The following is a 27,471-nucleotide window of genomic DNA, read 5'->3' on the forward strand; positions in this document are numbered from 1 at the left end:
ATCGAATGCAACCAGAATCGAGGAAATTGGAAGTAGTCACGGTAGACTTAGCGGACGGGACGGAAACCGTATTGGTACGTCGTTGTTATGATTCCCCTCTGAGTCTTTTATCCGATGTCCAGTGTGCTCTATTTTCTGGTAAACTAGGTAATTGTGTCTTTGTTAGCTAAACGAGTTATCTATTGGTTAAGCTCACATTGCTAACTAGATAATCATATCCAAAGTGCGCAGAATATTTCATTGAATCGTATTTTTCCTGGTTTAGTTATCTTGCCTTGGGTAGCTGGCTAGCATAATTTAGCTAGTAGCTCACGTTGACATGTGTTTTTGGTTTGTATTTCATCTTTGACATGATAATGTAATATCTAGTTAGCCAGCCAACAAGATCGATAATGTTTTCTGTAGAAATGCAGACTAAACTGTTCTATTTTACGTTAGCTAGCTAGCTAACAAGGCCAATGGACTCGTGCTTTTAGTTAGATAGCGAACGTTACTGTAGCTACCAATGCAATTCATTTTTTTTCTTCAGATTGTGAAGGAAGATCAGAATGGATGCACTTGATCACATGCTGACCGACCCCCTAGACTCGGGGGAGGGCAGTGATGGGCGCATCACTGAAGAGTGCATGTTGGGAAACTGTCAAGTGAGTCTTCCAGAAGACCTGCTTGAGGATGTGAGTAGCTAATAATAGCATACTGCAGTGATTTCTGTGTTAACTTTATCATATGCTGTTTATCCATTGTGTACACTGCATAGACAGTACATATAAAGGTGTACTGTATGTCGATTGTTGCATTTACAGTTCTGTTTATATATATTTTTTGTTTTTGTTGGGCAAACAGCCTGAAATATTCTTCTCTGTGCTGAGTGAAAGCACCTGGTCTGAAGTACTGACAGATGACCAGAGGCAACATCTCCGTCAACTGTTACCACACTTTCAAGAAGACAACACTTGTGAGCAGGACAGCACCATCAGCAAACTCTTCAACAAACAGAACTTCTGCTTCGGAAACCCCTTGCACCTTGCACAGAAACTGTTCCAAGGTAACATTCCGCCTCTCTCAAACGGCTTGATTTTGAGTGAGTTTTTGGACTGTTTATGGCATATCAGTGATATCATGTACCACTGTGCTCTCCCCAGATGGCCATTTCAATCCAGAAGTGGTTAAGTACAGACAACTGTGTGCCAAGTCCCAGAAAAAACGCCAGCTGAACTCATTGCAGCAGTACTACCACAAACTCCTTAAACAGATCCTGGTCTCTAGAAAGGTAAGTGTAACAGTATTGCTTCCGTCCCTCTCCTCGCCCCTACCTGGGCTTGAACCAGGGACCCTCTGCACACATCAACAACAGTCACCCACGAAGCATCGTTACCCATCGCGCCACAAAAGCCGCGGCCCTTGCAGAGCAAGGGGAACAACTACTTCAAGGTCTCAGCGAGTGACGTCACCGATTGAAACGCTATTAGCGCGCACCACCGCTAACTAGCTAGCCATTTCACATCGGTTACATATGCATATATCTTCAAGCACAAGGTGAAAAGCCTTCCTCAGTATGTTCACCTATATCATTTCTTTGTGTTTAGGAACTGCTAGAGTTGGCTGTCCGCAGTGGCCCTGACATTGCGGTGAACAGAAAGTATCCCACCCAGACACATGGTGAGGTGCAGGAACAGAGGGTCAGAGGAAGAGTGTGCCGGATACTGAGGGAAGTTAAAACTGAGTGTGGAGACAGCAATGCCTCATCTGACGATGATGGTGAGTCTGCTTTCATCAGCCTAGAATGTTGAAATGTAATTGCATTTAGCAGCATTGAATAAGTGTCAGAGTTCCTCTTTCAATGTTTTCTCGATGTCACATACTTGTCCTTTGTGTTGTATTTGCAGATACAGCCTCTTGGCTGCCAACACCTCAATCTCCTTCCTCTCCAACGCCCACAGTCTCTGTCAGGGTTTTGCCCAGTCTCTCCACCCAGGACATGAAGACCACCGGTCAGTTACAGTAGATCTATACAGTTACTGTATAATGATTGGGGAAAAACATTTATGGTTACATATCGCAATATTGTTTTGGATGATATTAAATTGATACTTTGACTTCCAAGTATCGATTTTGCTAGATAGCACTATCTTGCGCTAGTCAGCTAGCTGTAACTGCGCCAAAACTCCGGTATTTTTGTCCTATAGCTTTTTCTCCATCTTTCTAAAATAGTGAGCCAACATGTTTTCAGCACTTGTATTTCCATGACTGATCAAAACTCTCTGCCTCGCTGCAGCAGACTATATAGTGAACAATATGTTTTGAACATCGAATCGCAATACATATCGTATCGGCACCTAAGTATCGTGATAATATTGTATCGTGAGGTCCCTGGCAATCCCCAGCCCTACTGCTGTAATGTACATAAAGACTCTGCAGATGTAGTGATTGAAGATATGTGGTGCCTGCTTACACAGATAAGCAAGAACTGGGAGAGAAGGACATGAGAGCCATGCTACGGAGACATAGAGAGAAGAGGAGACGACAACCGGTTAGTTTCTTCTTTGCTTCTCCAATTCACAAAAACAGCAGAGAATTCTGCTATCCATAAAATCAAGGTGTGAATGGAAATTGGGGACACTGTTTATCTACCTAATATCATCTTGTACAACATTTCCTTGTATCCTAATCCTAGTCATTCTTATTTGCACAGGATCATCCAGACTTGATGACTTCTGACATCCGCCTGGGTGACATGATGTCTAGAGTGAACATAGGTCGTAAAGGCTCCATGATGAGTGAGTACAAGTCAAGTCTATAACCAAAACACCAAACTCATAATCATAAAGACAAATGAATCATGCTCTACTTGGCCAAAAGTATGTGGACAATTGCTCGTCAAACATCTCATTCCAAAATCATGGGCATTAATGGAGTTGGTCCCCCCTTTTGCTGCAAAACAGCCTCCACCCTTCTGGGAAGGCTTTCCGCTTGACGTTGGAACATTGCTGCGGGACTTGCTTCTATTCAGCCACAGGAGCATTTAGTGAGGTCGGGCACTGATGTTGGGCGATTAGGTCTGGCTCGCAGTCGGTGTTCCAATTCATCCCAAAGTTGTTTGATGGATTTGAGGTCAGGGCTCTGTGCAGGCCTGTCAAGTTCTTCCACACCGATATTGAGAAACTATTTTTGTATGGACCTCTCTTTGTGCATGGGGGCATTGTCATGCTGAAAGAGGAAAGGGCCTTCCCCAAACTGTTGCCACAAATTTGGAAGCACAGAATCGTCTAGAAACATTGTATGCTGTAACGTTAAGATTTTCCAGAATTTCCACTGCTCCAGAGTCCACTGCCGGCAAGCTTTACACCTTTCCAGCCGACTTTTACGGCTGCTCGGCCATGGAAACCCGTTTCATGAAGCTCCCGATGAACAGTTATTTTGCTGATGTTTCTTCCAGAGGCAGTTTGGAACTCGGTAGTGAGTGTTGCAACTGAGGACAGACAGTTTTTGGGCGCTATGCCCTTCAGCACTCGGCGGTCCCACTCTGTAAGCTTGTGTGGCCTACCACTTTGCGGCTGAGCCGTTGTTGCTCCTAGATGTTTCCACTTCACAATAACAGCACTTACAGTTGACCTGGGCAGCTCTAGCAGGGCAGACATTTGATGAACTGACTTGTTGGAAAGGTGACATCCTATGGCGGTGCCACGTTGAAAGTCACTGAAATCTTCAATACAGGCCATTCTACTGCTAAATGTTTGTCTATGGCTGTGTGCTCGATATTTTACACCTGTCAGCAACAGGTGTGGCTGAAATAGCCGAATACACTAATTTCAAAGGGTGTCCACATACTTTTGGTTAGTAGTGTATGTAGCTAGATTCAATTAGATCCTCTGAATGATGTAAGGCACAACTAGTTTAGAAACATTCTTAACTAGTATCTTCTATGATCTAGCACTGTTTGACCTGGCTCTGCCCAAGAGGAAGATGAGGGAGGAGAGGAGAAAGAAGAAGATGAGGACAATTAAAGTGGAGTCTGAGGATCCCTGTGAGGCTCTGATGCCTTCAGAAGCCCCAGCTCCATCAGTTAACATCACAGCTACTCTGCCTGAGACCCCAGTCACTCCACTGCCCAGTGTCAAGGAAGAGTGAGTTGATTTGATTTGATTCATTAGAAATATAGTTTACATGTTGTCAACAATCTAAGCCAACACCATCTATTTTGCCACATAGTTAAGCATGTGTAGGTTTTGTTGCTAAACACCCAACCCCTCTAGGGTTAGCAGAAACCCAGCCTAAAACAGCAAGCAATGTAGATGTAGAAGCACGGTGGCTAGGAAAAACTCTCTAGAAAGGCAGGAACCTAGGAAGAAACCTAGAGAGGAACCAGGGGTGGCCAGTCCTCTTCTGGCTGTGCCGGGTTGAGATTATAACAGAACATGGCCAAGATGTTCAAACGTTCATAGATAACCAGCAGGGTCAAATAATAATAATAACAGTGGTTGTAGAGGGTGAAACAGGTCAGCACCTCAAATGTCAGTTGACTTTTCATAGCCGAGCATTCAGAGTTAGAGACAGCGGGTGTGGTAGAGAGAGAGAGTCGAAAACAGCAGGTCCGGGACAAGGTAGCACGTCCTGTGAACAGGTCAGGGTTCCATAGCCGCAGGCAGAACAGTTGAAACTGGAGCAGCAGCACGACCAGGTGGACAGGGGACAGCAAGAAGTCATCAGGCCAGGGAGTCATCAGGCCAGGTAGTCCTGAGGCATGGTCCCAGGGCTCAGGTACTCAGGGAGGGGAGGAAGAGAATTAGAGGGAGCATACTTTTTTCGTTTTTAGAGGGAGGATCAGCTTAATATTGCGGAAAGAATGTTGCTTCCAATGTAATTGTCTGCATCATTTCCAATCCCCCATATTTTTTTGGTAAATATATATATCCATACACGCATGCATACATATACACATATATACATACACATACCTATATAGACATACATACTTTTTTAAAGAATATACCTTTATTAAGAGGGAGCATACTTAAATTCACACAAGACACCGGATAAAACAGGAGAAATACTCCAGATATAACAAATGAATGTTTCTTATGAGGACAAGAAATATCAACAGCCATACCATTCATTACCAGATTCAGCCGAGGTATAGAACATAGGGAATGATTTGAACCAAATACAATGCTCTTAGTTTTAAAGATGTTCAGGACCAATTTAGTACTGGTCACCCATTCCAAACAGACTGCAACTCTTTAAGGGTTTAGCTGTGGTTGCTGATGTGTACAGTGCATTCGGAAAGTATTCAGACCCCTTGACTTTTTCCACATTTTGTTACGTTACAATCTTCTACTAAAATTGACAAAATGTTTTTTTCCCCTAATCAATCTACACGCAATACCCCATAATGACAAAGCAAAAACAGGGTTTTATAAATTTTTTGCAAATGTATTACTTTGTTGAAGCACCTTTTGACAGCATTACAGCCTTGAGTTTTCTTGGGTATGACGCTACAAGCTTGGCACACCTGTATTTGGGGAGTTTCTCCCATTCTTATCTGCAGATCCTCTCAAGCTCTATCAGGTTGGATGGGGAGCGTCACTGCACAGTTGTTTCCAGGTCTCCAGAGATGTTCGATCGGTTCAAGTCCAGGCTCTGGCTGGGTGACTCAAGGACATTCAGAGACTTGTCCCGAAGCCACTTCTGCGTTATTTTGCCTGGATTCTTAGGGTCATTGTCCTGTTGGAATGTGAACCTTCGCCCCAGTCTGAGGTCCTGAGCGCTCTGGAACAGGTTTTCATCTAGGATCTTTCTGTACTTTGCTCCGTTCTTCTTTCCCTCGATCCTGACTAGCCTCCCAGTCCCTGCGGCTGAAAAACATCCCCACAGCATGATGCTGCCACCACCATGCTTCAATGTAGGTATGGTACCTGGTTTCCTCTAGACATGATGCTTGGCATTCAGGCCAAAGAGTTTAATCTTGGTTTCATCAGACCAGAGAATCTTGTTTCTCATGGTCTGAGAGTCCTTTAGGTGCCTTTTGGCAAACTCCAAGTGGGCTGTCATTGGCCTTTTACTGAGGAGTGGCTTCTCTCTAGCCGCTTTACCATAAAAGCCTGATTGGTGGAGAGCTTCATAGATGGTTGTCCTTCTGGAAGGTTCTCCCATCACCACAGAAGAACTCTGGAGCTCTGTCAGAGTGACCATTGGGTTCTTGGTCACCTCCCTGACCAAGGCCCTTCTCCCCCGATTGCTCAGTTTGTCCGGTCAGCCAGCTCTAGGAAGAGTCTTGGTGGTTCCAAATTTCTGCCATTTAAGAATGATGGAGGCCACGGCCTCCCGAGTGGCATAGTGCTCTAAGGCACTGCATCGCAGTGCTAGCTGTGCCACCAGAGATTCTGGGTTTGAGTCCAGGCTCTGTCGCCCCCGGCCGCATCCGGGGACCCATGGGTCGGCTCACAATTGGCCCAGCGCCGTCTGGGTTTGTGGAGGGTTTGGCTGGCAGGAATGTCCTTGTCCCATCACGCACTAGCAACACCTGTGGTGGGCCGGGCACAGTGCATGCTGACACGGTCACCAGGTGCACAATGTTTCCTCCGACACATTGGTGTGGCTGACTTCCGGGTTAAGTGGGCATTGTGTCAAGAAGCAGTGCGGCTTGGTTGGGTTGTGTTTCGGGGGAGGCAGGGCTCTCGACCTTCGCCTCTCCCGAGTCCGTATGAGAGTTGCAGCGATGAGACAAGACTGTAACTACCAATTAGATACCACAAAATTGGGGGGAGAAAAGGGGTAAAAATATGGAGGCCACTGTGTTCTTGGTGACCTTCAATGCTGCAGAAATGTTTTGCTACCCTTCCCCAGATCTGTGCCTCGACACAATCCGGTGTCTGAGCTCTACGGACAATTCCTTCGACCTCATGGCTTGCTTTCTGCTCTGACATGCACTGTCAACTGTGTGTGCTTTTCCAAATCATGTCCAATCAATTGAATTTATCACAGATGGACTCCAATCAAGTTGTAGAAACATCTCAAGGATTGTCAATGGAAACAGGATGCACCTGAGCTCAATTTCGAGTCTCATAGCAAAGGGTCCGAATACTTATGTAAATAAGGTATTTTGCAAACATTTCTAAAAACTTGTTTTTGCTTTGTCATTATGGGGTATTGTGTGTAGTTGTATTGGTGAAAAAATGTATTTAATCAATTTTAGAATAAGGCTGTAACGTAACAAAATGTGGAAAAAGGGGGGCATTTAACTGTATATGGTTGAATCATTAGCATACATGGACACACATGCTTTGTTTAATGCCAGTGGCATGTCATTAGTAAAAATAGAAAAGAGTAGAGGGCCTAGAGAGCTGTCCTGCGGTACACCACAGGTTTGACATTAGAGAAGCTTCCCGTAAAAAAAAACCTCTGAGTTCTATTAGATGGATAGCTCTGAATCCATGATATGGCAGAGGTTGAAAAGCCATAACGCACTAATTTTTTCAAGAACAGGTTATGTTCAATAAAGTCAAAGACTGCACTGATCTCTAACAGTACAGCTCCCACAATCTTCGTTTTCTCAATTTCTTTCGTCCAACCATCAGTCATTTATGGCAGTGCCGTGTTGAGTGCCCTTCTCTATAATTATACTGAAAATCTGTTGTTAATTTGTTACCAGAGAAGTAGCATTGTATTTGCTCTAACACTCCCAACGAATTTCACTCCGCATCTCGCTTCCCAAACCGATATTCCTACCGCATTAGTGATGTTGGAAGCAGAGAAGGCATCTGACCTTCCTGAACTTGGCACTTAAGTAATTCGGTTTTAGTGCATACAGTTGAAGTCGGAAGTTTACATACACTTAGGTTGGAGTCATTAAAACCCATTTTTCAACCACTCCACAAATTTCTTGTTAACACACTGTAGTTTTGGCAAGTCGGTTAGGACATCTATTTTGTGCATGACACAAATAATTTTTCCAACAATTGTTTACAGACAGATTATTTCACCTATAATTCACTGTATCACAATTCCAGTGGGTCAGAAGTTTACATACACTAAGTAGACTGTGCCTTTAAACAGCTTGGAAAATTCCAGAAAGTGATGTCATGGCTGTAGAAGCACCTGATAGACTAATTGACATCATTTGAGTCAATTGGAGGTGTACCTGTGGATGTATTTCAAGGCCTACCTTCAAACTCAGTGCCTCTTTGCTTGATATCATGGGAAAATCAAAAGAAATCAGCCAAGACCTCAGAAAAAATATTGTAGACCTCCACAAGTCTGGTTCATCCTTGGGAGCAATTTCCAAATGCCTGAAGGTACCACGTGAATCTCTACAAACAATAGTATGCTAGTATAAACACCATGGGATCACGCAGCTGTCATACCACTCAGGAAGGAGACGCGTTCTGTCTCCTAGAGATTAATGTACTTTGGTGCGAAAAGTGAAAATCAATCCCAGAACAACAGCAAATGGCCTTGTGAAGATGCTGGAGGAAACAGGTACAAAAGTATCTATATCCACAGTCAAATTTGTCCTATATCGACATAACCTGAAAGGCCGCTCAGCTAGGAAGAAGCCACTGCTCCAAAACCGCCATAAAAAAGCCAGACTACAGTTTGCAACTGCACATGGAGACAAAGATCGTACTTTTTGGAGAAATGTCCTCTGGTCTGATGAAACAAAAATCGAACTGTTTGGCCATAATGACCATCGTTCTGTTTGGAGGGAAAAGGGGGAGGCTTGCAATCCAAACACCATCCCAACCATGAAGCACGGGGGTGGCAGCATCATGTTGTGGGGGTGCTTTGCTGCAGGAGGGACTGGTGCACTTCACAAAATAGATGGCATCATGAGAAAGTAAAATTATGTGGATATATTGAAGCATCGTCTCAAGACATCAGTCAGGAAGTTAAAGCTTGGTCGCAAATGGGTCTTCCAAATGGACAATGACCCCAAGCATACTTCCAAAGTTGTGGCAAAATGGCTTAAGGACAACAAAGTCAAGGTATTGAAGTGGCCATAACAAAGCCCTGATCTCAATCCTATAGATAATTTGTGGGCAGAACTGAAAAAGCGTGTGTGAGCAAGGAGGCCTACAAACCTGACTCAGTTACACCAGCTCTGTCAGGAGGAATGGGCCAAAATACACCCAACTTATTGTGGGAAGCTTGTGGAAGGCTACCCAAAACGTTTGACCCGAGTCAATTTTAAGGCAATGCTGCCAAATACTAATTCAGTATATGTGAACATCTGACCCACTGGGAATGTGATGAAATAAATAAAAGCTGAAATAAATGATTCTCTCTACTATTATTCTGACATTTCACATTATGAAAATAAAGTGGTGATCCTAACTGACCTAAGACAGGGACTTTTTAATATGATTAAATGTCAGGAATTGTGAAAAACTGAGTTTAAATGTATTTGGCTAAGGTGTATGTAAACTTCTGACTTCAACTGTAATTTCTGAATTGGCAGTAAATCAGCCAGTCAGATGTGTAGCCAGACTTATTAGCCACTCCCTTTGCCCCATCTCTTTCAGCTTCAGCCATAGTTTTTCAATTCCTCATCAATCCATGGAGCCTTAACAGTTCTAACAGTCAGTTTCTTAACAGGTGCATGTTTATCAATAACAGGAAGAAGTTTCATAAATTCAACAAGTGCAGCGTCTGGATGCTCCTTTTCACATCAGACCAACAAATATTTTTTAACATCATCCACATAAGAGTCACAGCAAAAATGTGTATGATCTCTTATACACTATTTTAGGCCCAGCTGTCGGAACGTTGTCTTTCCTGGATATGGCCACTATATTGTGATCATTGCATCCAATGGGTACGGATACAGGTTTAGAACAAAGTTTTACTGTACTAGTAAAAATGTGATCGACACATGTGGATGATCTTGTTCCTGTAGTGTTTGTAAACACCCTTGTAGGTTGATTAACAACCCAAGCCAGATATTTACACTGGTAACATTGTGAAGTCTTATGTTCTCATCCCACAAAGATGGCACTTTAACCTGACATGTTAGTAATGAAATATCGCATGCTACAGTAGAGTAGGGTAGAGCTCAGCAGAGTAGGGTAGAGCTCAGCAGAGTAGGGTAGAGCTCAGCAGAGTAGGGTAGAGCTCGGCAGAGTAGGGTAGAGCTCGGCAGAGTAGGGTAGAGCTCGGCAGAGTAGGGTAGAGCTCAGCAGAGTAGGGTAGAGCTCAGTAGAGTAGGGTAGAGTAGGGTAGAGCTCAGTAGAGTAGGGTAGAGCTCAGTAGAGTAGGGTAGAGCTCAGTAGAGTAGGGTAGAGCTCAGTAGAGTATGGTAGAGCTCAGCAGAGTATGGTAGAGCTCAGTAGAGTAGGGTAGAGCTCAGCAGAGTAGGGTAGAGCTCAGTAGAGTATGGTAGAGCTCAGCAGAGTATGGTAGAGCTCAGCAGAGTATGGTAGAGCTCAGCAGAGTATGGTAGAGCTCAGCAGAGTAGGGTAGAGCACAGCAGAGTAGGGTAGAGCACAGCAGAGTAGGGTAGAGCACAGCAGAGTAGGGTAGAGCTCAGCAGAGTAGGGTAGAGCTCAGCAGAGTAGGGGTAGAGCTCAGCAGAGTAGGGTAGAGCTCAGCAGAGTAGGGCACAGAGCTCAGCAGAGTAGGGCAGAGCACAGCAGAGCAGCAGAGTAGGGTAGAGCTCAGCAGAGTAGGGTAGAGCTCAGCAGAGTAGGGTAGAGCTCAGCAGAGTAGGGTAGAGCTCAGCAGAGCAGGGTAGAGCTCAGCAGAGCAGGGTAGAGCTCAGCAGAGCTCGGCAGAGTAGAGCTCAGCAGGAGAGCACGGCAGAGTAGGGTAGAGCACGGCAGAGTAGAGCTCAGCAGAGTAGGGTAGAGCTCAGCAGAGCAGGGTAGAGCTCAGCAGAGTAGGGTAGAGCTCAGCAGAGCAGGGTAGAGCTCAGCAGAGTAGGGTAGAGCTCAGCAGAGCAGGTAGCTCGGCAGAGTAGGGTAGAGCAGTAGAGTAGGGTAGAGCAGCAGTAGGGTAGGGTAGAGCTCAGCAGAGCTCAGCAGAGTAGGGTAGAGCTCAGCAGAGTAGGGTAGAGCTCAGCAGAGTAGGGTAGAGCTCAGCAGAGTAGGGTAGAGCTCAGCAGAGAGTAGGGTATGAGCTCAGCTCAGCAGAGTAGGGTAGAGCACAGCAGAGTAGGGTAGAGCTCAGCAGAGTAGGGTAGAGCTCAGCAGAGTAGGGTAGAGCTCAGCAGAGTAGGGTAGAGCTCAGCAGAGTAGGGTAGAGCTCAGCAGAGTAGGGTAGAGCACAGCAGAGTAGGGTAGAGCTCAGCAGAGTAGGGTAGGGTAGAGCTCAGCAGAGTAGGGTAGAGCTCAGCAGAGTAGGGTAGAGCTCAGCAGAGTAGGGTAGAGGGGTAGAGCTCAGCAGAGTAGGGTAGAGCTCAGCAGAGTAGGGGGTGAGGCTCAGCAGAGTAGGGTAGAGCTCAGCAGAGAGGGTAGGGTAGAGCACGGCAGAGCTCAGCAGAGTAGGGTAGAGCTCAGCAGAGTAGGGTAGAGCTCAGCAGAGTAGGGTAGAGCTCAGCAGAGTAGGGTAGAGCTCAGCAGAGTAGGGTAGAGCTCAGCAGAGTAGGGTAGAGCACAGCAGAGTAGGGTAGAGCACAGCAGAGTAGGGTAGAGCTCAGCAGAGTAGGGTAGAGCTCAGCAGAGGGTAGAGCACAGCAGAGTAGGGTAGAGCTCAGAGAGCTCACAGAGTAGGGGGAGCTCAGCAGAGTAGGGTAGAGCTCAGCAGAGTAGGGTAGAGCTCAGCAGAGTAGGGTAGAGCTCAGCAGAGTAGGGTAGAGCTCAGCAGAGTAGGGTAGAGCTCAGCAGAGTAGGGTAGAGCTCAGCAGAGTAGGGTAGAGCACAGCAGAGTAGGGTAGAGCTCAGCAGAGTAGGGTAGAGCTCAGCAGAGTAGGGTAGAGCTCAGCAGAGTAGGGGTAGAGCTCAGCAGCAGAGTAGGGTCGGCAGAGCTCAGCAGCAGAGTAGGGTAGAGCTCAGCAGAGTAGGGTCAGAGCTCAGCAGAGTAGGGTAGAGCTCAGCAGAGTAGGGTAGAGCTCAGCAGAGTAGGGTAGAGCACAGCAGAGTAGGGTAGAGCACAGCAGAGTAGGGTAGAGCTCAGCAGAGTAGGGTAGAGCTCAGCAGAGTAGGGTAGAGCACAGCAGAGTAGGGTAGAGCACAGCAGAGGGTAGGCACAGTAGAGAGCTCAGCAGAGTAGGGTAGAGCTCAGCAGAGTAGGGTAGAGCTCAGCAGAGTAGGGTAGAGCTCAGCAGAGTAGGGTAGAGCACAGCAGAGTAGGGTAGAGCACAGCAGAGTAGGGTAGAGCTCAGCAGAGCTCAGCAGAGTAGGGTAGAGCTCAGCAGAGTAGGGTAGAGCTCAGCAGAGTAGGGTCAGCAGAGTAGAGCACAGCAGAGGGTAGAGTAGGGTAGAGCACAGCAGAGTAGGGTAGAGCACAGCAGAGTAGGGTAGAGCACAGCAGAGTAGGGTAGAGCTCAGCAGAGTAGGGTAGAGCACAGCAGCAGAGTAGGGTAGAGTAGGCTAGAGCACAGCAGAGTAGGGTAGAGCACAGCAGTAGGGTAGAGGTAGAGCTCAGCAGAGTATGGTAGAGCTCAGCAGAGTAGGGTAGAGCTCAGCAGAGTAGGGTAGAGCTCAGCAGAGTAGGGTAGAGCTCAGCAGAGTATGGTAGAGCACAGTAGAGTAGGGTAGAGCTCAGCAGAGTAGGGTAGAGCTCAGCAGAGTAGGGTAGAGCTCAGCAGAGTAGGGTAGAGCTCAGTAGAGTAGGGTAGAGCTCAGCAGAGTATGGGAGCTCAGCAGAGTAGCTCAGCAGAGTAGGGTAGAGCTCAGCAGAGCAGAGCTCAGCAGGTAGAGCTCAGCAGAGTATGGTAGAGCTCAGCAGAGTAGGGTAGAGCTCAGCAGAGTAGGGTAGAGTACAGTAGAGTATGGTAGAGCTCAGTAGAGTAGGGTAGAGCTCAGCAGAGTAGGGTAGAGCTCAGTAGAGTAGGGTAGAGCTCAGCAGAGTAGGGTAGAGTAGAGTGGCTAGGAGTTTTTCTACATCTGCATTGCTTGCTGTTTGGGATTGTAGGCTGTGTTTCTGTATAACACTTTGACATCGGCTGATGTAAAAAAGGGCTCAATAAATACATTTGATTGAATGATGCTGTTGTATGAACAGAGATGTTCTAACATGACATTCAATGAGTGAAGCAAAATGACAGCTTGACTGATATTCTTGTGCTCCGGACATTTAGATGCTATCATGAATTCAGTTGCACACCGTACTTTTCTCTCTGCAGGCCGATGGAGGAGGTGCAGAACAGCCCTGTCATGGTGGAGGAGATCGCAGTGAGCTTCTTCAACCTGCTGGAGAACATCCTAAAACTAGACGGCCTCGCCAGCACCACCATGGTATTCAATCAGTTATACCATCACAAGTATATTGCTAGTAGGTTTGGCGACATGGTGGCGTATGTGATCAGTAAGAAGCTTTGCACAAGCGAGGCAGAAAGGCTCATAGGATCAGGAGCCTATTTCCTGTTTCTGTAGCATGAGGCAGCTTGATGTACAAGCACACCCTCTGGACAGGACGCTAGTCTATCACAGGGCCTTTCTACCCCCTATCTCCTTATTTCCGAGTGCCAAGCAGAGTTGCATCAGGTCCCATTTTTAGTGTCTTTGGTATGACTTAGGGCAGACACTAACCACAAGACCACTGAGTTGTTATGTGATGAGCTGAACTGTTACTTTGAATTGGAACTGTTGTAACACTTTAAGAGTATATAATGAATCATGTATGTCCTGTTGTTAGTTGGAGGAGAAGGTCCAACAGTGGCAGACATCTCCAGCTAGTTCCCTGAACCCCTGGTTCTCCTCGGCCTCCTGCTGGTCAGAGATGGTGCTGCCGGCCCTGCACTTCCTGGCTGGGGAGACTAAAGGTGACCAGGCAGACATCCTCTTCTCTGCATCGTTAAAGCAGTAATATCATCATCCTCTCATCTTTCTTTTCTCTCTCTCTTCTTCACTCATTGTCTTCCTCTCTCTCACTCAGTCGGTATGTTGGTTCTTCCCAGTGGCTTCACTCCCTATGTGGCATTCAGGGAAAACTCACAGCGATGGAAATGGATTGGTAAGATCTCCTTTCTGTCAGTCAGATGATCTGTCCAAATTCTGTCACATTGCACGTTAAAATATTTATAGTTTGAGACATAGAGGTTTGTCTCGATCTCGTGTCTCAAAGGTCCCAGTCAGGATGGAGAGAAGGATTTGAGTGCTCTGTGTCAGCTGTGGGTCGACTCCAAGGACTTGGTTGTGGTCAAGGTATTGCAAGTACACATTTCCACATCTCACTACTCTGTCAGTATGGTCGTTTTCTGTTCCCTCTAATACACTTGAATAAAAAAACAATGTCCTCTACAGACAGAATGTGAAGAACTAACAGAGATGACTTCTCCCACCCCTAGAGTGTAAGTTTCCACTTTACTCATTTCACAAATGCTCTTACTCTGAATGACTTGGGTAGTGTATGTGTTTATTGCCATAGTGGGATTTAGATTTGATTGAATTACTGTTTGCTGTTTTCTCTGTAACTAAGCAGTTGGACTGACTTCGTGGTGCGGCCCAGCACTGGAGACGAGAGGCATGTTTTCCAAGTGCAGGTCCATGTCACGTCTCTACCTTTTTAGTCTAGGGTTTGTTCTGTATTATTTCCAACGATCACACAGTGTTCTCTGTAATCATTATGCGTCCATATTCTTGTTTTGATCATCAGGAACAGCAGCGGTATGACCAGCCACACAAAGCCTTCACCTTCAGAATGCATGGCTTTGAGTCTGTGGTGGGGCCTGTTAAGGGGGTCTTTGACAAGGAGATGTCTCTCAACAAAGCCAGAGAACACACTCTGCTGCGCTCCGACCGCCCAGCTTATGTCACCATCCTCTCCTTGGGTAAGACATGTATACACCTGCCATCAGTATGTGGTGTTGTTGCAGTAGCCACAGGTTAGATAGGACTATTCTGCTGCTTTTCTCCCTCAGTGCGGGACGCAGCAGCCCGGCTGCCCAACGGAGAGGGGACCAGAGCTGAGATCTGTGAGCTGCTCAAGGACTCTCAATTCCTGGCACCAGATGTCACCAGTGCTCAGGTTAGATCCTCACGGCGACTGGGTTATTGTTATCGGTCTTTCCTTGTTTGTCTGTGACTGAGCACTGCACCTCATGTAATGTTTCCTGCAGGTGAACACGGTTGTGAGTGGGGCTCTGGACAGGCTGCACTATGAGAAGGACCCCTGTGTGAAGTATGACATCGGCCGCAAGCTGTGGATCTACCTGCACCGTGACCGCGGTCAGGAGGAGTTTGGTGAGCAGCACTTTCTACCAATGGAAAGTGATAAGATCTGAATGTGGTTGACATTGCTTTCCTCAGTAGCCCACAGGCACATTGTTACAACTAATAATTCTGTCCTCATCTAGAGAGGATTCACCAGGCTCAAGCTGCTGCTGCCAAGGCCAGAAAGGCTCTGCAGCAGAAACCTAAACCTGCGTCTAAGCCTGTGAGTCCCACTGCCTCTACTCTGCTGTAATTGCTGTACCTCTGACAAATTGAGGTTTTATACCCTCTCAGCTCATGTACACTGACATACCCTCTCAGCTCATGTACACTGACATACCCTCTCAGCTCATGTACACTGACATACCCTCTCAGCTCATGTACACTGACATACCCTCTCAGCTCATGTACACTGACATACCCTCTCAGCTCATGTACACTGACATACCCTCTCAGCTCATGTACATTGACACACCCTCTCAGCTCATGTACACTGACATACCCTCTCAGCTCATGTACACTGACATACCCTCTCAGCTCATGTACATTGACACACCCTCTCAGCTCATGTACACTGACATACCCTCTCAGCTCATGTACACTGACATACCCTCTCAGCTCATGTACACTGACATGACATCAGCCCTCTCTCAGCTCATGTACACTGACATACCCTCTCAGCTCATGTACACTGACATACCCTCTCAGCTCATGTACACTGACACACCCTCTCAGCTCATGTACACTGACATACCCTCTCAGCTCATGTACACTGACATACCCTCTCAGCTCATGTACACTGACATACCCTCTCAGCACATGTACACTGACATACCCTCTCAGCTCATGTACACTGACACACCCTCTCAGCTCATGTACACTGACACACTCTCTCTGCTCATGTACATTGACACACCCTCTCAGCTCATGTACATTGACACACCCTCTCAGCTCATGTACACTGACATACCCTCTCAGCTCATGTACATTGACACACCCTCTCAGCTCATGTACACTGACATACCCTCTCAGCTCATGTACACTGACATACCCTCTCAGCTCATGTACACTGACATACCCTCTCAGCTCATGTACACTGACACACCCTCTCAGCTCATGTACACTGACATACCCTCTCAGCTCATGTACACTGACATACCCTCTCAGCTCATGTACACTGACACACCCTCTCAGCTCATGTACACTGACACACCCTCTCAGCTCATGTACATTGACACACCCTCTCAGCTCATGTACATTGACACACCCTCTCAGCTCATGTACACTGACATACCCTCTCAGCTCATGTACACTGACATACCCTCTCAGCTCATGTACACTGACATACCCTCTCAGCTCATGTACACTGACATACCCTCTCAGCTCATGTACATTGACATACCCTCTCAGCTCATGTACAGCTCATGTACACCCCTCTCAGCTCCCTGACACACCCTCTCAGCTCATGTACATTGACACACCCTCTCAGCTCATGTACACTGACATACCCTCTCAGCTCATGTACACTGACATACCCTCTCAGCTCATGTACACTGACATACCCTCTCAGCTCATGTACACTGACATACCCTCTCAGCTCATGTACATTGACACACCCTCTCAGCTCATGTACATTGACACACCCTCTCAGCTCATGTACATTGACACACCCTCTCAGCTCATGTACACTGACATACCCTCTCAGCTCATGTACACTGACATACCCTCTCAGCTCATGTACACTGACACACCCTCTCAGCTCATGTACATTGACACACCCTCTCAGCTCATGTACACTGACATACCCTCTCAGCTCTACACTGACACATCAGCTACACTGACACACCCTCTCAGCTCATGTACATTGACACACCCTCTCAGCTCATGTACATTGACACACCCTCTCAGCTCATGTACACTGACACACCCTCTCAGCTCATGTACACTGACACACCCTCTCAGCTCATGTACATTGACACACCCTCTCAGCACATGTACACTGACATACCCTCTCAGCTCATGTACACTGACATACCCTCTCAGCTCATGTACACTGACACACCCTCTCAGCTCTCATGTACATACCCTCTCAGCTCATGACACTGACCCTCTCAGCTCATGTACACTGACATACCCTCTCAGCTCATGTACACTGCCATACCCTCTCAGCTCATGTACACTGACATACCCTCTCAGCTCATGTACATTGACACACCCTCTCAGCTCATGTACATTGACACACCCTCTCAGCTCATGTACACTGACATACCCTCTCAGCTCATGTACACTGACACACCCTCTCAGCTCATGTACACTGACACACCCTCTCAGCTCATGTACACTGACATACCCTCTCAGCTCATGTACACTGACACACCCTCTCAGCTCATGTACACTGACATACCCTCTCAGCTCATGTACATTGACACACCCTCTCAGCTCATGTACATTGACACACCCTCTCAGCTCATGTACACTGACACACCCTCTCAGCTCATGTACACTGACACACCCTCTCAGCTCATGTACATTGACACACCCTCTCAGCTCATGTACACTGACATACCCTCTCAGCTCATGTACACTGACATACCCTCTCAGCTCATGTACACTGACACACCCTCTCAGCTCATGTACACTGACATACCCTCTCAGCTCATGTACACTGACATACCCTCTCAGCTCATGTACACTGACATACCCTCTCAGCTCATGTACATTGACACACCCTCTCAGCTCATGTACACTGACATACCCTCTCAGCTCATGTACACTGACATACCCTCTCAGCTTGTATGTAGACTGGAGAATGTGCAACTTTGTCTTGCTAAAACACTTTTCATTCCTGTCTAGAATCCTGATGATAGGCTGATACTATGGAATGAGCTCTGTTGTTGTCTAACATACAGTTGCGACAAAATATATTGGCACCCTTGCACTGTTCTTAAATAATTCCCTATTTCTTTACAAATATACTGAACAAAAATATAAACGCAACATGTAAAGTGTTGGTCCCATGTTTCATGACCTGAAATCAAATATCCCGGAATAGTTCCATACACACAAATTTGGGCACAAATTCATGGGCATAAATTTGCAGTGGTGTAAAGTACTTAAGTAAAAAGTACTACTTAAGTAGTTTTTGGGGGGTATCTGTACTTTACTATTTATATTTTTGACAACTTTTACTTCACTACATTCCTAAAGAAAATCATGTCCATTTTACTCCATACATTTTACCCGACTGGGGTTCCTAAGTGGCACAGCGGTCTAAGGCACTGCATCTCAGGGCTAGAGGCGTCACTACAGACACCCTGGTTCGAACCAGGCTGTATCACAAGCAGCCGTGATTAGGATTCCCATAGGGCGGCGCGCAATTGACCCAGCGTTCTCTTGGTTTGGCTGGTGTAGGCCGTCATTGTAAATAAGAATTTGTTCTTAATTGACTTGCCTAGTTAAATAAAGGTACATATATATATATAAAAACAAAAACATGATGCATGTTTTGGAATATTTTTTATTCTGTACAAGCTTCCTTCTTTTAACTCTGTCATTTAGGTTAGTATAGTGGAATAACTACAATGTTGTTGATCCATCCTCAGTTTTCTCCTATCACTGTTTTAAAGTCACCATTGGCCTCATGGTGTAATCCGTGAGCGGTTTCCTTCCTCTCCGGCAACTGAGTTAGGAAAGACACTTGTATCTTTGTAGTGACTGGGTGTATTGATACACCATCCAAAGTGTAATTAATAACTTCACCAGGCTCAAAGGAATATTCAATGTCTGTGTTTTTTGTTTTTTTTACCCATCTACCAATAGGTGCCCTTCTTTGCGAGGCATTGGAAAACCTCCCTCGTTTTTGTTGTTGAATCTGTGTTTGAAATGCACTGCTCGACTGAGGGACCTTTCAGATAATTGTATGGCAAATCAAATCACATTTTATTGGTCACGTACATGTTTAGCAGATGTTGTTGCGGGTGAAGCGAAATGCTTGTGTTTCTAGCTCCAACAGTGCAGTAATATAACAATTCACAACAATACACACACATCTAAAAGTAAAATAATGGAATTAAGGAATATATAAATATTGGGATGAGCAATGTCAGAGTGGCATAGACTAAAATACAGTAGAATAGAATACAGTATACACATATGAGATGAATAAAGCAAAGCTATGTAAACATTATTATACACGTGTGGGGTGCAGAGATGAGGTAGTCGTTAAAAGAATCATGTTAAATACTTATTGCACACAGAGTGAGTCCATCCAATTTAAATGTGTACTCCTGAAGAAGGAAAGGGGTGTGAATACTTTCTGAAGGCACTGTAGACATGGATAGTATGAATAGAAAAGGTGTGTACAGAAGTATTTATATAGGATGAGCCTTCACTAGAATAAAGTATGTGGAACGGTGTGAAAATATTATTGAAGTGGCCAGTGTTTAATGACTATGTACATAGGGCAGCACTTTCTAAGGCGCAGGGTAGAGTACCGGGTGGTATCCGGCTAGTAACAGTCACTAAGTTCAGGGAATGGTACTGCTCAGAGGCCGGCTATTAATGGCTATTTAACATTCTGATTGGCTCGAGATAGAAGCTGTTTTTATATTTGCAATGGTGCCAATATAACTGGCTGTAACTGTATGTCATGGTTGTGGTATGTGTTGATGGTGACTATGCACCCTGTGTGTTATAGAAGTCTGGAAGTAAGGAGGGGGTGGTAAGACCCCTGGAGGCCTGGATGCAAGTGATGTGGGGGGTCCCATGTCCCCAACTCCAACCACCCCCACTACCAGCACGCCTGGAACCCCCAAATCACCCCTCGCCCCTGTAGCCACAACCCCCACCAAAGCTGGGATCCCAGATTCAGTCAAGACCAGTCCTGGGTCAGTATAACCCAGATACCATAGATGAACTCTTATCAGGCTCAATTATAGAACTTCTTTATGTTATGATAGTACTAATCCACTGCTCTCTTCACCCTTAGTGTTCTATTGGTGTCTCCTCCCCCCATGCCCCAGCTGGGGACCCTGTTGTCCAGCAGCCAGTCTGGCCCCCAGGTCTCTCAGCCAGCTCCCTCCCAACACACAGCCAGGGTAGTGGGCCACCAGTCCGGCACTCTCCCACAGGTACGAGTGGTTTCTTCCCAGACAGCAGGAGGACAGCATGCCACGCTGGTGCACCAAACCCCTCATCAAATCAGAGTGCCAGTCACCATGGGAACCAAGGGCATCACACAGGTTAATCACTGACCATTCTGTTACCCACAAAACAATGCAATGCTTACTATCAAGAGAACCGAGTCTCTTCAGTGTTACTTGGATTTTGAGTAGAGTTAAAAACATTTACCTGGAATTTGCACCATATTTAACTGTATTAATCAGACATGGTCTTGAACCACAGATAAGAGGCATTTTTTGCTGTAATACACTGGTGCATGTAATTGAAGGGTTGTGTTTCTCCTTTCTCCACCCTGTAACTGAGCAGGCTGTGGTGTCATTACCACTGAGGACCCAGTCTGCTGGTAGCCCCATCCAGGTGCAGGCATCCAGAGGGCAGACAACCCTGTCAGTGTCAGGCCTGACCACTGCTGTTACTGTACTCAAACCTCAGACTGCATCCCCTGGCAGCCCAGCACACCACCCTACCTCCCCCGCTATCCGACAGGGAGTCACCAGCCAGAACATCATCAAACAGGTGAACAGGAAGTTATTACAGTTCATTAGGAGGCATTTAAGGATTTACATGTAAATAAGGTTTCAGATATTTATAGTTTCGCTGTAATGTGTTCATGAAAGAGATTTGTTTTTTCATTTGTCAGAGTATTTCCTGTATGTTTATTCTCATGTCATTTATCTCTCTAAAGGTGGCTATCACAGGCCAGTTGGGCATAAAGTCTCAAGGTAGACCGGGTCTTCCAATAACGACTACCAATCTTCGCATCCAGGGCAAGGATGTGCTCCGCCTGCCCCCCTCCTCCATCACCACAGACTCTAAAGGACAGACGGTGCTGCGGATCACTCCTGACATGATGGCCACCCTAACTAAGTCCCCTCTCACCACCGTCAAACTCACCCCCGACATGTTAGGCACTGCCACTACCAAGAGCATATCTGCTACTCTCCATGTAGCCCCACCCCACTCCACCTCCAGCCCAGCCTCCTCCTCGGGTGAAGTCCGGACCAGCAAGGCCTCTGCTGGCACCACCACCCTGTTGAAGGCTGCAGGGGACACTATCCGCCTGATGCCCACCCTAGCAGTCACTATGGCCGAGCAGAAGACCAGAACCTTCTCCACCGTCTCCTCGTCTGACTCGAAGAGTGGCACCACCATACGGATCATGCCCGGCCTCGGGGTCATCCCACATAAACAGGGCCAAACCATCACCATGACAACCACCACTGGCAGCAAACCAGTCTCCACTGGAGCCGCCACTGTCACCATAGCCACCAGCGGACTGGCCGGTGCTAAAGGGGTGACGGTGGGATCTTCTGCCTCAGGCTCCCTGACTCTGGGAACAGCCACAGCTACTGTCCGCCAGGTCCCCGTCACAGCCACAGTGGTGTCCACACAACCAGTAAGACCCACAGCTTCATCACCATTAACTCCCCTCTTATATCTACTGTGGGATTCAGGATGGTTGTGTAATAACTCTTTATCCAAACACCTTCTCTGCCTCTGTTGGGAGGGCTAACGTTGGGATCTCTCTTATTTTCAAGACATTCTATATAGCCACATTCTCTATAGCCACATTCTCTATAGCCACATTCTCTATAGCCCCCACCATCCACCTTTGAAAGGATCATCCAATGATTGTCTCCCTCTTTTATTTCCCCAGGGGAAGTTACCAGCTCGGTTCACAGTGCCTCTGTCTGTCCTCAGCCAACCACTGAAAAGTAAGAGTGTGATGACCACGCCCATACTGAAAGGAAACCTCAGTACCAAGTGAGTCCTCATGTTCAGTTCAGCCTTAAAGGAAAACTCTACCCCAAAACTATCTTTTAGTCCATTGTTGACATAGTCCCAAAATGTTTTGCTTGTCAGCAATCAAGTTTTGAAGATATGTAACTTTCAAAATACATAAATCATTCCCAAATTATGTTAAATTATTATTTATTATCTTACGATGCAAAAGGCAGCATCCTATGAAGCAAAACGAATAGAATATGTTTGTAAACACGTCTACATTAATGTGGATGCTACCATGATTACAGATGTCCTGAATTAATCGTGTATAATGATGAGTGAGAAAGTTAGACGCACAAATAACATTCTACTAACACATGCTAACCTCTCACCATTACCAATAACAGGGGAGGTTAGCATTTTTTGGGGGGGGTATGATATTTATGCCTCTAACTTTCTCACTCATCGTTATTCACGATTCATTCAGGATGCGTGAATTTGTCCCAAGACTTTTGGTCCCCTAACATGGGGGGACTATGTACAAAAAGTGCTGTAATTTCTGGATATATGGATGAAAATACTCTCAAATTAAAGCTGACAGTCTACACTTTAACCTCAGTCATTTGATCATTTCAGAAGTGCTGGAGTACAGAGCCAAAACAAACAAAAATGTTTCACTGTCCCAATACTTTTGTAGCTCACTGTGTATGTATATGGTCGGTGCAGTATCAGCAGTCTCGGGAGGAACATCATCCTCACCACCATGCCTGCCGGTACCAAGCTGATAGCTGGGAACAAGCCAGTCAGCTTTGTCACGGCTCAACAGTTACAGCAGCTGCAGCAGCAGGGACAGGCCACACAGGTCAGTCAGCAGCTCACCTGTTATCCGTTACTCACCCAGCTCCCAAACAAACTGCATTTTGTTGCAGGACAAGAATTGTTCCTGACCATATGATGGGGGAACACCTGACCCATCAGGTATAGTAGTTGGTAGGAGTGGCTGATGTATCTGTCTCCTCCAGGTGCGGATCCAGACGGTGCCAGCCCAGCAGCTCCAGCAGCGCTCTGCAGCAGGCTCCCCCAAGTCAATGTCCACTGTCGTAGTCACCACCGCACCCTCACCCAAACGGGCCCCGGACCCGCCACCACCAGCACAGTGACGCGTATTCCCTAAGCCAGCTACTGCTCTGTGGAGTGCCACCGCTCCAGAGGCAGGTGATGCTTAGGAGCCACAGCCCAACTCTGCTCTCTCAATGTTTAGGATGGATGTCTGGAGATGAACACAGGAGTAATCTGGCAGCAGATGAACATAGGAGTAATCCCAGGACAGCATATCACTAGACCATTTATAGACAGTGGTTTCACCTGACATGTCTGTTGTGCAAGGCTAAGTTTCAGCAGCACTAATGAAATAGCCTGCATTTAGGGAGTAAATGTTATTTATGATAAGGGTTACATGGAGAAAATTGGACCACTTTGAAATGAAAATGTATGGCCCTCCCTTCAGCAAAAATATATTTGACCTAAACCCTCCCTGAACACACAATAATAATAAACCTAAGTGGATAGCAGAGTACGTCTAGCGTTTAGCCTCACTTCTGGGACAGACCAGAGCCTTACATGTGCAGTTTTACAAACTTCTTCGTCCTGTAAGCATTACATGGTAACAAATGACTTTTGAGTGCACACATGGCTGAGGCTAGAAGGTTGTGGGTTCGCAGACCAATGTGAACAAGAGTAGGGGTAGAAAGATCTCCTTTATAGTAAAAGCATTGCATGAATCTATTATCATGTCATGCAGTTCTACTTACATCTACTTACATATTAGAATATTTTTTTAATGCTGCACAAATGACCAAACGAAGGGACTGAGAGAGAGGCCTATCTGTTCATCTTGTCATATTTCTCTACTGTCAAATCAGTGTGTCTTGTTTGCAACAACACTGGCCCTGTTTGCAAATAATTAAATCTGAGATGTTATGAATCTGAACATGGTACTTTCAAAAGTTAGGCCCTACCTTTTCCACCCCAGACAGAGTAGGCCTACCTTTTCCACCCCAGACACAGTAGGCCTACCTTTCCACCCCAGACAGAGTAGGCCTACCTTTCCACCCCAGACAGAGTAGGACTACCTTTCCACCCAGACAGAGTAGGCCTAACTTTCCACCCCAGACAGAGTAGGCCTAACTTTCCACCCCAGACAGAGTAGGCCTAACTTTCCACCCCAGACAGAGTAGGCCTAACTTTCCACCCCAGACAGAGTAGGCCTACCTTTCCACCCCAGACTGAGTAGGCCTACCTTTCCACCCCAGACTGAGTAGGCCTACCTTTCCACCCCAGACAGAGTAGGCCTACCTTTCCACCCCAGACAGAGTAGGCCTACCTTTCCACCCCAGACAGAGTAGGCCTACCTTTCCACCCCAGACTGAGTAGGCCTACCTTTCCACCCCAGACTGAGTAGGCCTACCTTTCCACCCCAGACAGAGTAGGCCTACCTTTCCACCACAGACAGAGTAGGCCTACCTTTCCACCCCAGACAGAGTAGGCCTACCTTTCCACCCCAGACAGAGTAGGCCTACCTTTCCACCCCAGACAGAGTAGGCCTACCTTTCCACCCCAGACAGAGTAGGCCTACCTTTCCACCCCAGACAGAGTAGGCCTACCTTTCCACCCAGACAGAGTAGGCCTACCTTTCCACCCCAGACAGAGTAGGCCTACCTTTCCACCCCAGACAGAGTAGACCTACCTTTCCACCCCAGACAGAGTAGGCCTACTGACACAGAAAAATGTAAGCTTTGACTGCTGGCTACTCTTCCTCCATGGCTTAACCCAGTGAGAGAAGGTCGTAAGTGCTTCCCTCAAAGCTGTCTGAGTTTAAACATATTTTATTGTACAGAAAGTGAATAGCTCAATCAATTGATAGTGACAGAATTAGATTGCTTCCCAAGCAAAGTGTTTTTTTTGTCTTCTCGGATATAAGAGGTTGTAGATCAGCCTCTCAATGTCAAAGAAAGGAAACAATGATACAGATTGTTTCTAGCATAAAGCATCGCGGACGAAAGTGATTTTATAGATCACCCTATATAATCAGATCCATTCTATTTTCTTCAACATCTTAAGATAACAAGGGGTAAGGCTGTGCTTTTTGCCGTTCTCTTTAGCAAAAGTAGGCATATGACATAACATAGCAGCCTAATTTCTTCTGTCAGACAGGTAGGCCTACCTCTTAAATAAGAAGATACAGGCTCCAACACAAAGCCCTCTTGTTAGTAAAGTCTAATAAAAAATGAATATGGTTCAAATGAACTATGACTACTTTCAGCACCATGAGCTGTTTCTGATTGTGCCGTGGCTGCTGCTTCAAGTCTCAGCACCACAATGTAAGTTGCTGGAACCTGGCTTATTATTTACCTCTGGTAAATAGGCCTACATAATGGGAAAGAAACATCGTTTTTAATCAAATCTATTATAATAGCAAGCTATCAAAGTTTACCTCCGATCCTACTCATCTTCACGCTCTCCTTCTCAAACTGAACTGAACATGGGCAAGATAGTCCATGTTTTGGACTAGGCCTAATAAAATATTATTTTTGGAAGAAGCCTTTGAGTCTCCTCCTGAACTACCAACATAGGCCTACACAGCACAGCATTGGTTAGGCAGTACACAAAAAAAGGTTTTGATCAGCAAGAGCCGAGCAGGCCGGGGCCCAGGGTTGGAATGTCCCTTGCGGTGTGTAATGCAGCCTATTTTTATTGACACCATCCCGGCAGCTATCTTAGAAATATAACTTTGTTCTGTGCTTCTCTGAGGATGCACTTCGTAGCCTATAGCAGGGATCATCAACTAGATTCAGCCGCGGGACAATATTTTTCTGGAGCAGATGGTCAGAACATAATTACAAATCATTTGTAGACTGCAAATTGACCACAAGAAGCCCAAACGGATATAATGTTTGACTAAAACATAATCATTTCAAACCATACTTACATTTGTATATGATCACGTGTCTATTATGCGTGGAAATACTTGGGAACAGATTTCTTAAATTAAAACCACTTGGAGCTGATTTACTGGTGTCTTTACAGTCTTATGTCCAACAATGAAAATTCCACACGCAAAAGAAAACTTGTGGGACCAAATAAAATGTGGCCCGCGGGCCGCCAGCTGGAGAACCCTGGCCTATAGGGTATGGGTCATTTGATTGAGACCATACTAAATAGCTTATAAGGGCACTCAAATAGCATGCCCAGTGGAGAATCATAGATGAGGGGTGGCATCGGGCACACATCAAGCATCTCCTTATAAGCAACTAATTCTAAAACACTGAGAAATATAGAAATTTCATCAATTACAAATTATGATGCTCCCCTGGACTAGATAGAAAAAAAATACTAAACACTCCTCTTGAATAAAATTGACTAGGCATGACCCTCCTTCATTTTCCTCCAGGCACCCATTTATGTCAATTTCAATCCATCCTTACTGTAAGCTTTCTTACAGTAGGTGTCTAAGCTTTCTTACAGTAGGTGTCAGGCAAGGCTCGGTCAACAGCTTGTACATGTCACTATGCAAACTAGACAAACTAGCCTAGTTTTTACTAATGGTAAACAGACAAAGTGTATTTTCATCTTACTCATTGATCTTTATAAACAAATTCAAATTGATTGCTATTTATTTCTATCCAATTTAAAGCCAGAATGGTATGATGTCTTATCCAGTAAGCAGATACATTGTTCTAGGTATCCTTCATCTCTAAGTCTATGGAGGGCCTTATCATTGCAATTACTGACGATTTGAATGCAAAGTTTGTGGTTCCATCTTTAAGACATGGTATAAAAATATGATCGCAGTGTAACCTCTCTTGACATCCTTGTCAGTGATTTGTCGTTGTTCATTTCATGATGATTCTGGTTGTAATATAGTGTTCTTTATTTCTGTGGTTGTGAAAGTAGAAGTATTTCATACCTAAAAAATAAATAACTACAGTACAATGAATGATTTTTTTTTTACGATTTATTGAAAATATATACTGAAGAAAAATATAAATGCAACATGCAAAAATGTCTTAAGATTTTACAGAGTTACAGTTCATATAAGGAAATCAGTCAACTGAAATAAATTCATTAGCCCTAATCTATGTATTTCACATGACTGGGAATACTGTTGGTCACAGACACCTTTGGTCATGTAGTGTATGTGGACATCTGCTCGTCTAACATCTCATTCCAAAATCATGGGCATTAATATGGAGTTGGTCCC

The 27,471-nt window shown here is 45.7% G+C and overlaps 1 protein-coding gene across 1 annotated transcript; it reads left to right on the plus strand.

Moving 5' to 3' along the window:
* Nucleotides 1-84: 84 nt before the first annotated feature.
* On the plus strand, nucleotides 85-27,207 carry LOC115101380 (nuclear factor related to kappa-B-binding protein-like). Its single transcript, XM_029620831.2, is given in 27 exon segments — nucleotides 85-147; nucleotides 530-674; nucleotides 844-1,045; nucleotides 1,143-1,270; nucleotides 1,587-1,758; nucleotides 1,887-1,991; nucleotides 2,457-2,530; nucleotides 2,693-2,777; nucleotides 3,932-4,124; nucleotides 13,277-13,388; nucleotides 13,789-13,915; nucleotides 14,029-14,106; nucleotides 14,218-14,297; nucleotides 14,397-14,443; nucleotides 14,575-14,635; nucleotides 14,749-14,923; nucleotides 15,014-15,120; nucleotides 15,212-15,335; nucleotides 15,449-15,528; nucleotides 20,002-20,014; nucleotides 20,017-20,191; nucleotides 20,293-20,545; nucleotides 20,793-21,002; nucleotides 21,172-21,882; nucleotides 22,144-22,250; nucleotides 22,938-23,073; nucleotides 23,234-27,207. Coding segments are annotated over 26 exon segments (3,819 nt in total). The 5' UTR covers nucleotides 85-147; nucleotides 530-548; the 3' UTR covers nucleotides 23,372-27,207.
* The last annotated feature ends 264 nt before the right edge of the window (nucleotides 27,208-27,471 follow it).

This window comes from Oncorhynchus nerka, linkage group LG19 (genome assembly GCF_034236695.1).
Source record: "Oncorhynchus nerka isolate Pitt River linkage group LG19, Oner_Uvic_2.0, whole genome shotgun sequence".
Classification (NCBI taxonomy): Eukaryota; Metazoa; Chordata; class Actinopteri; order Salmoniformes; family Salmonidae; genus Oncorhynchus; species Oncorhynchus nerka.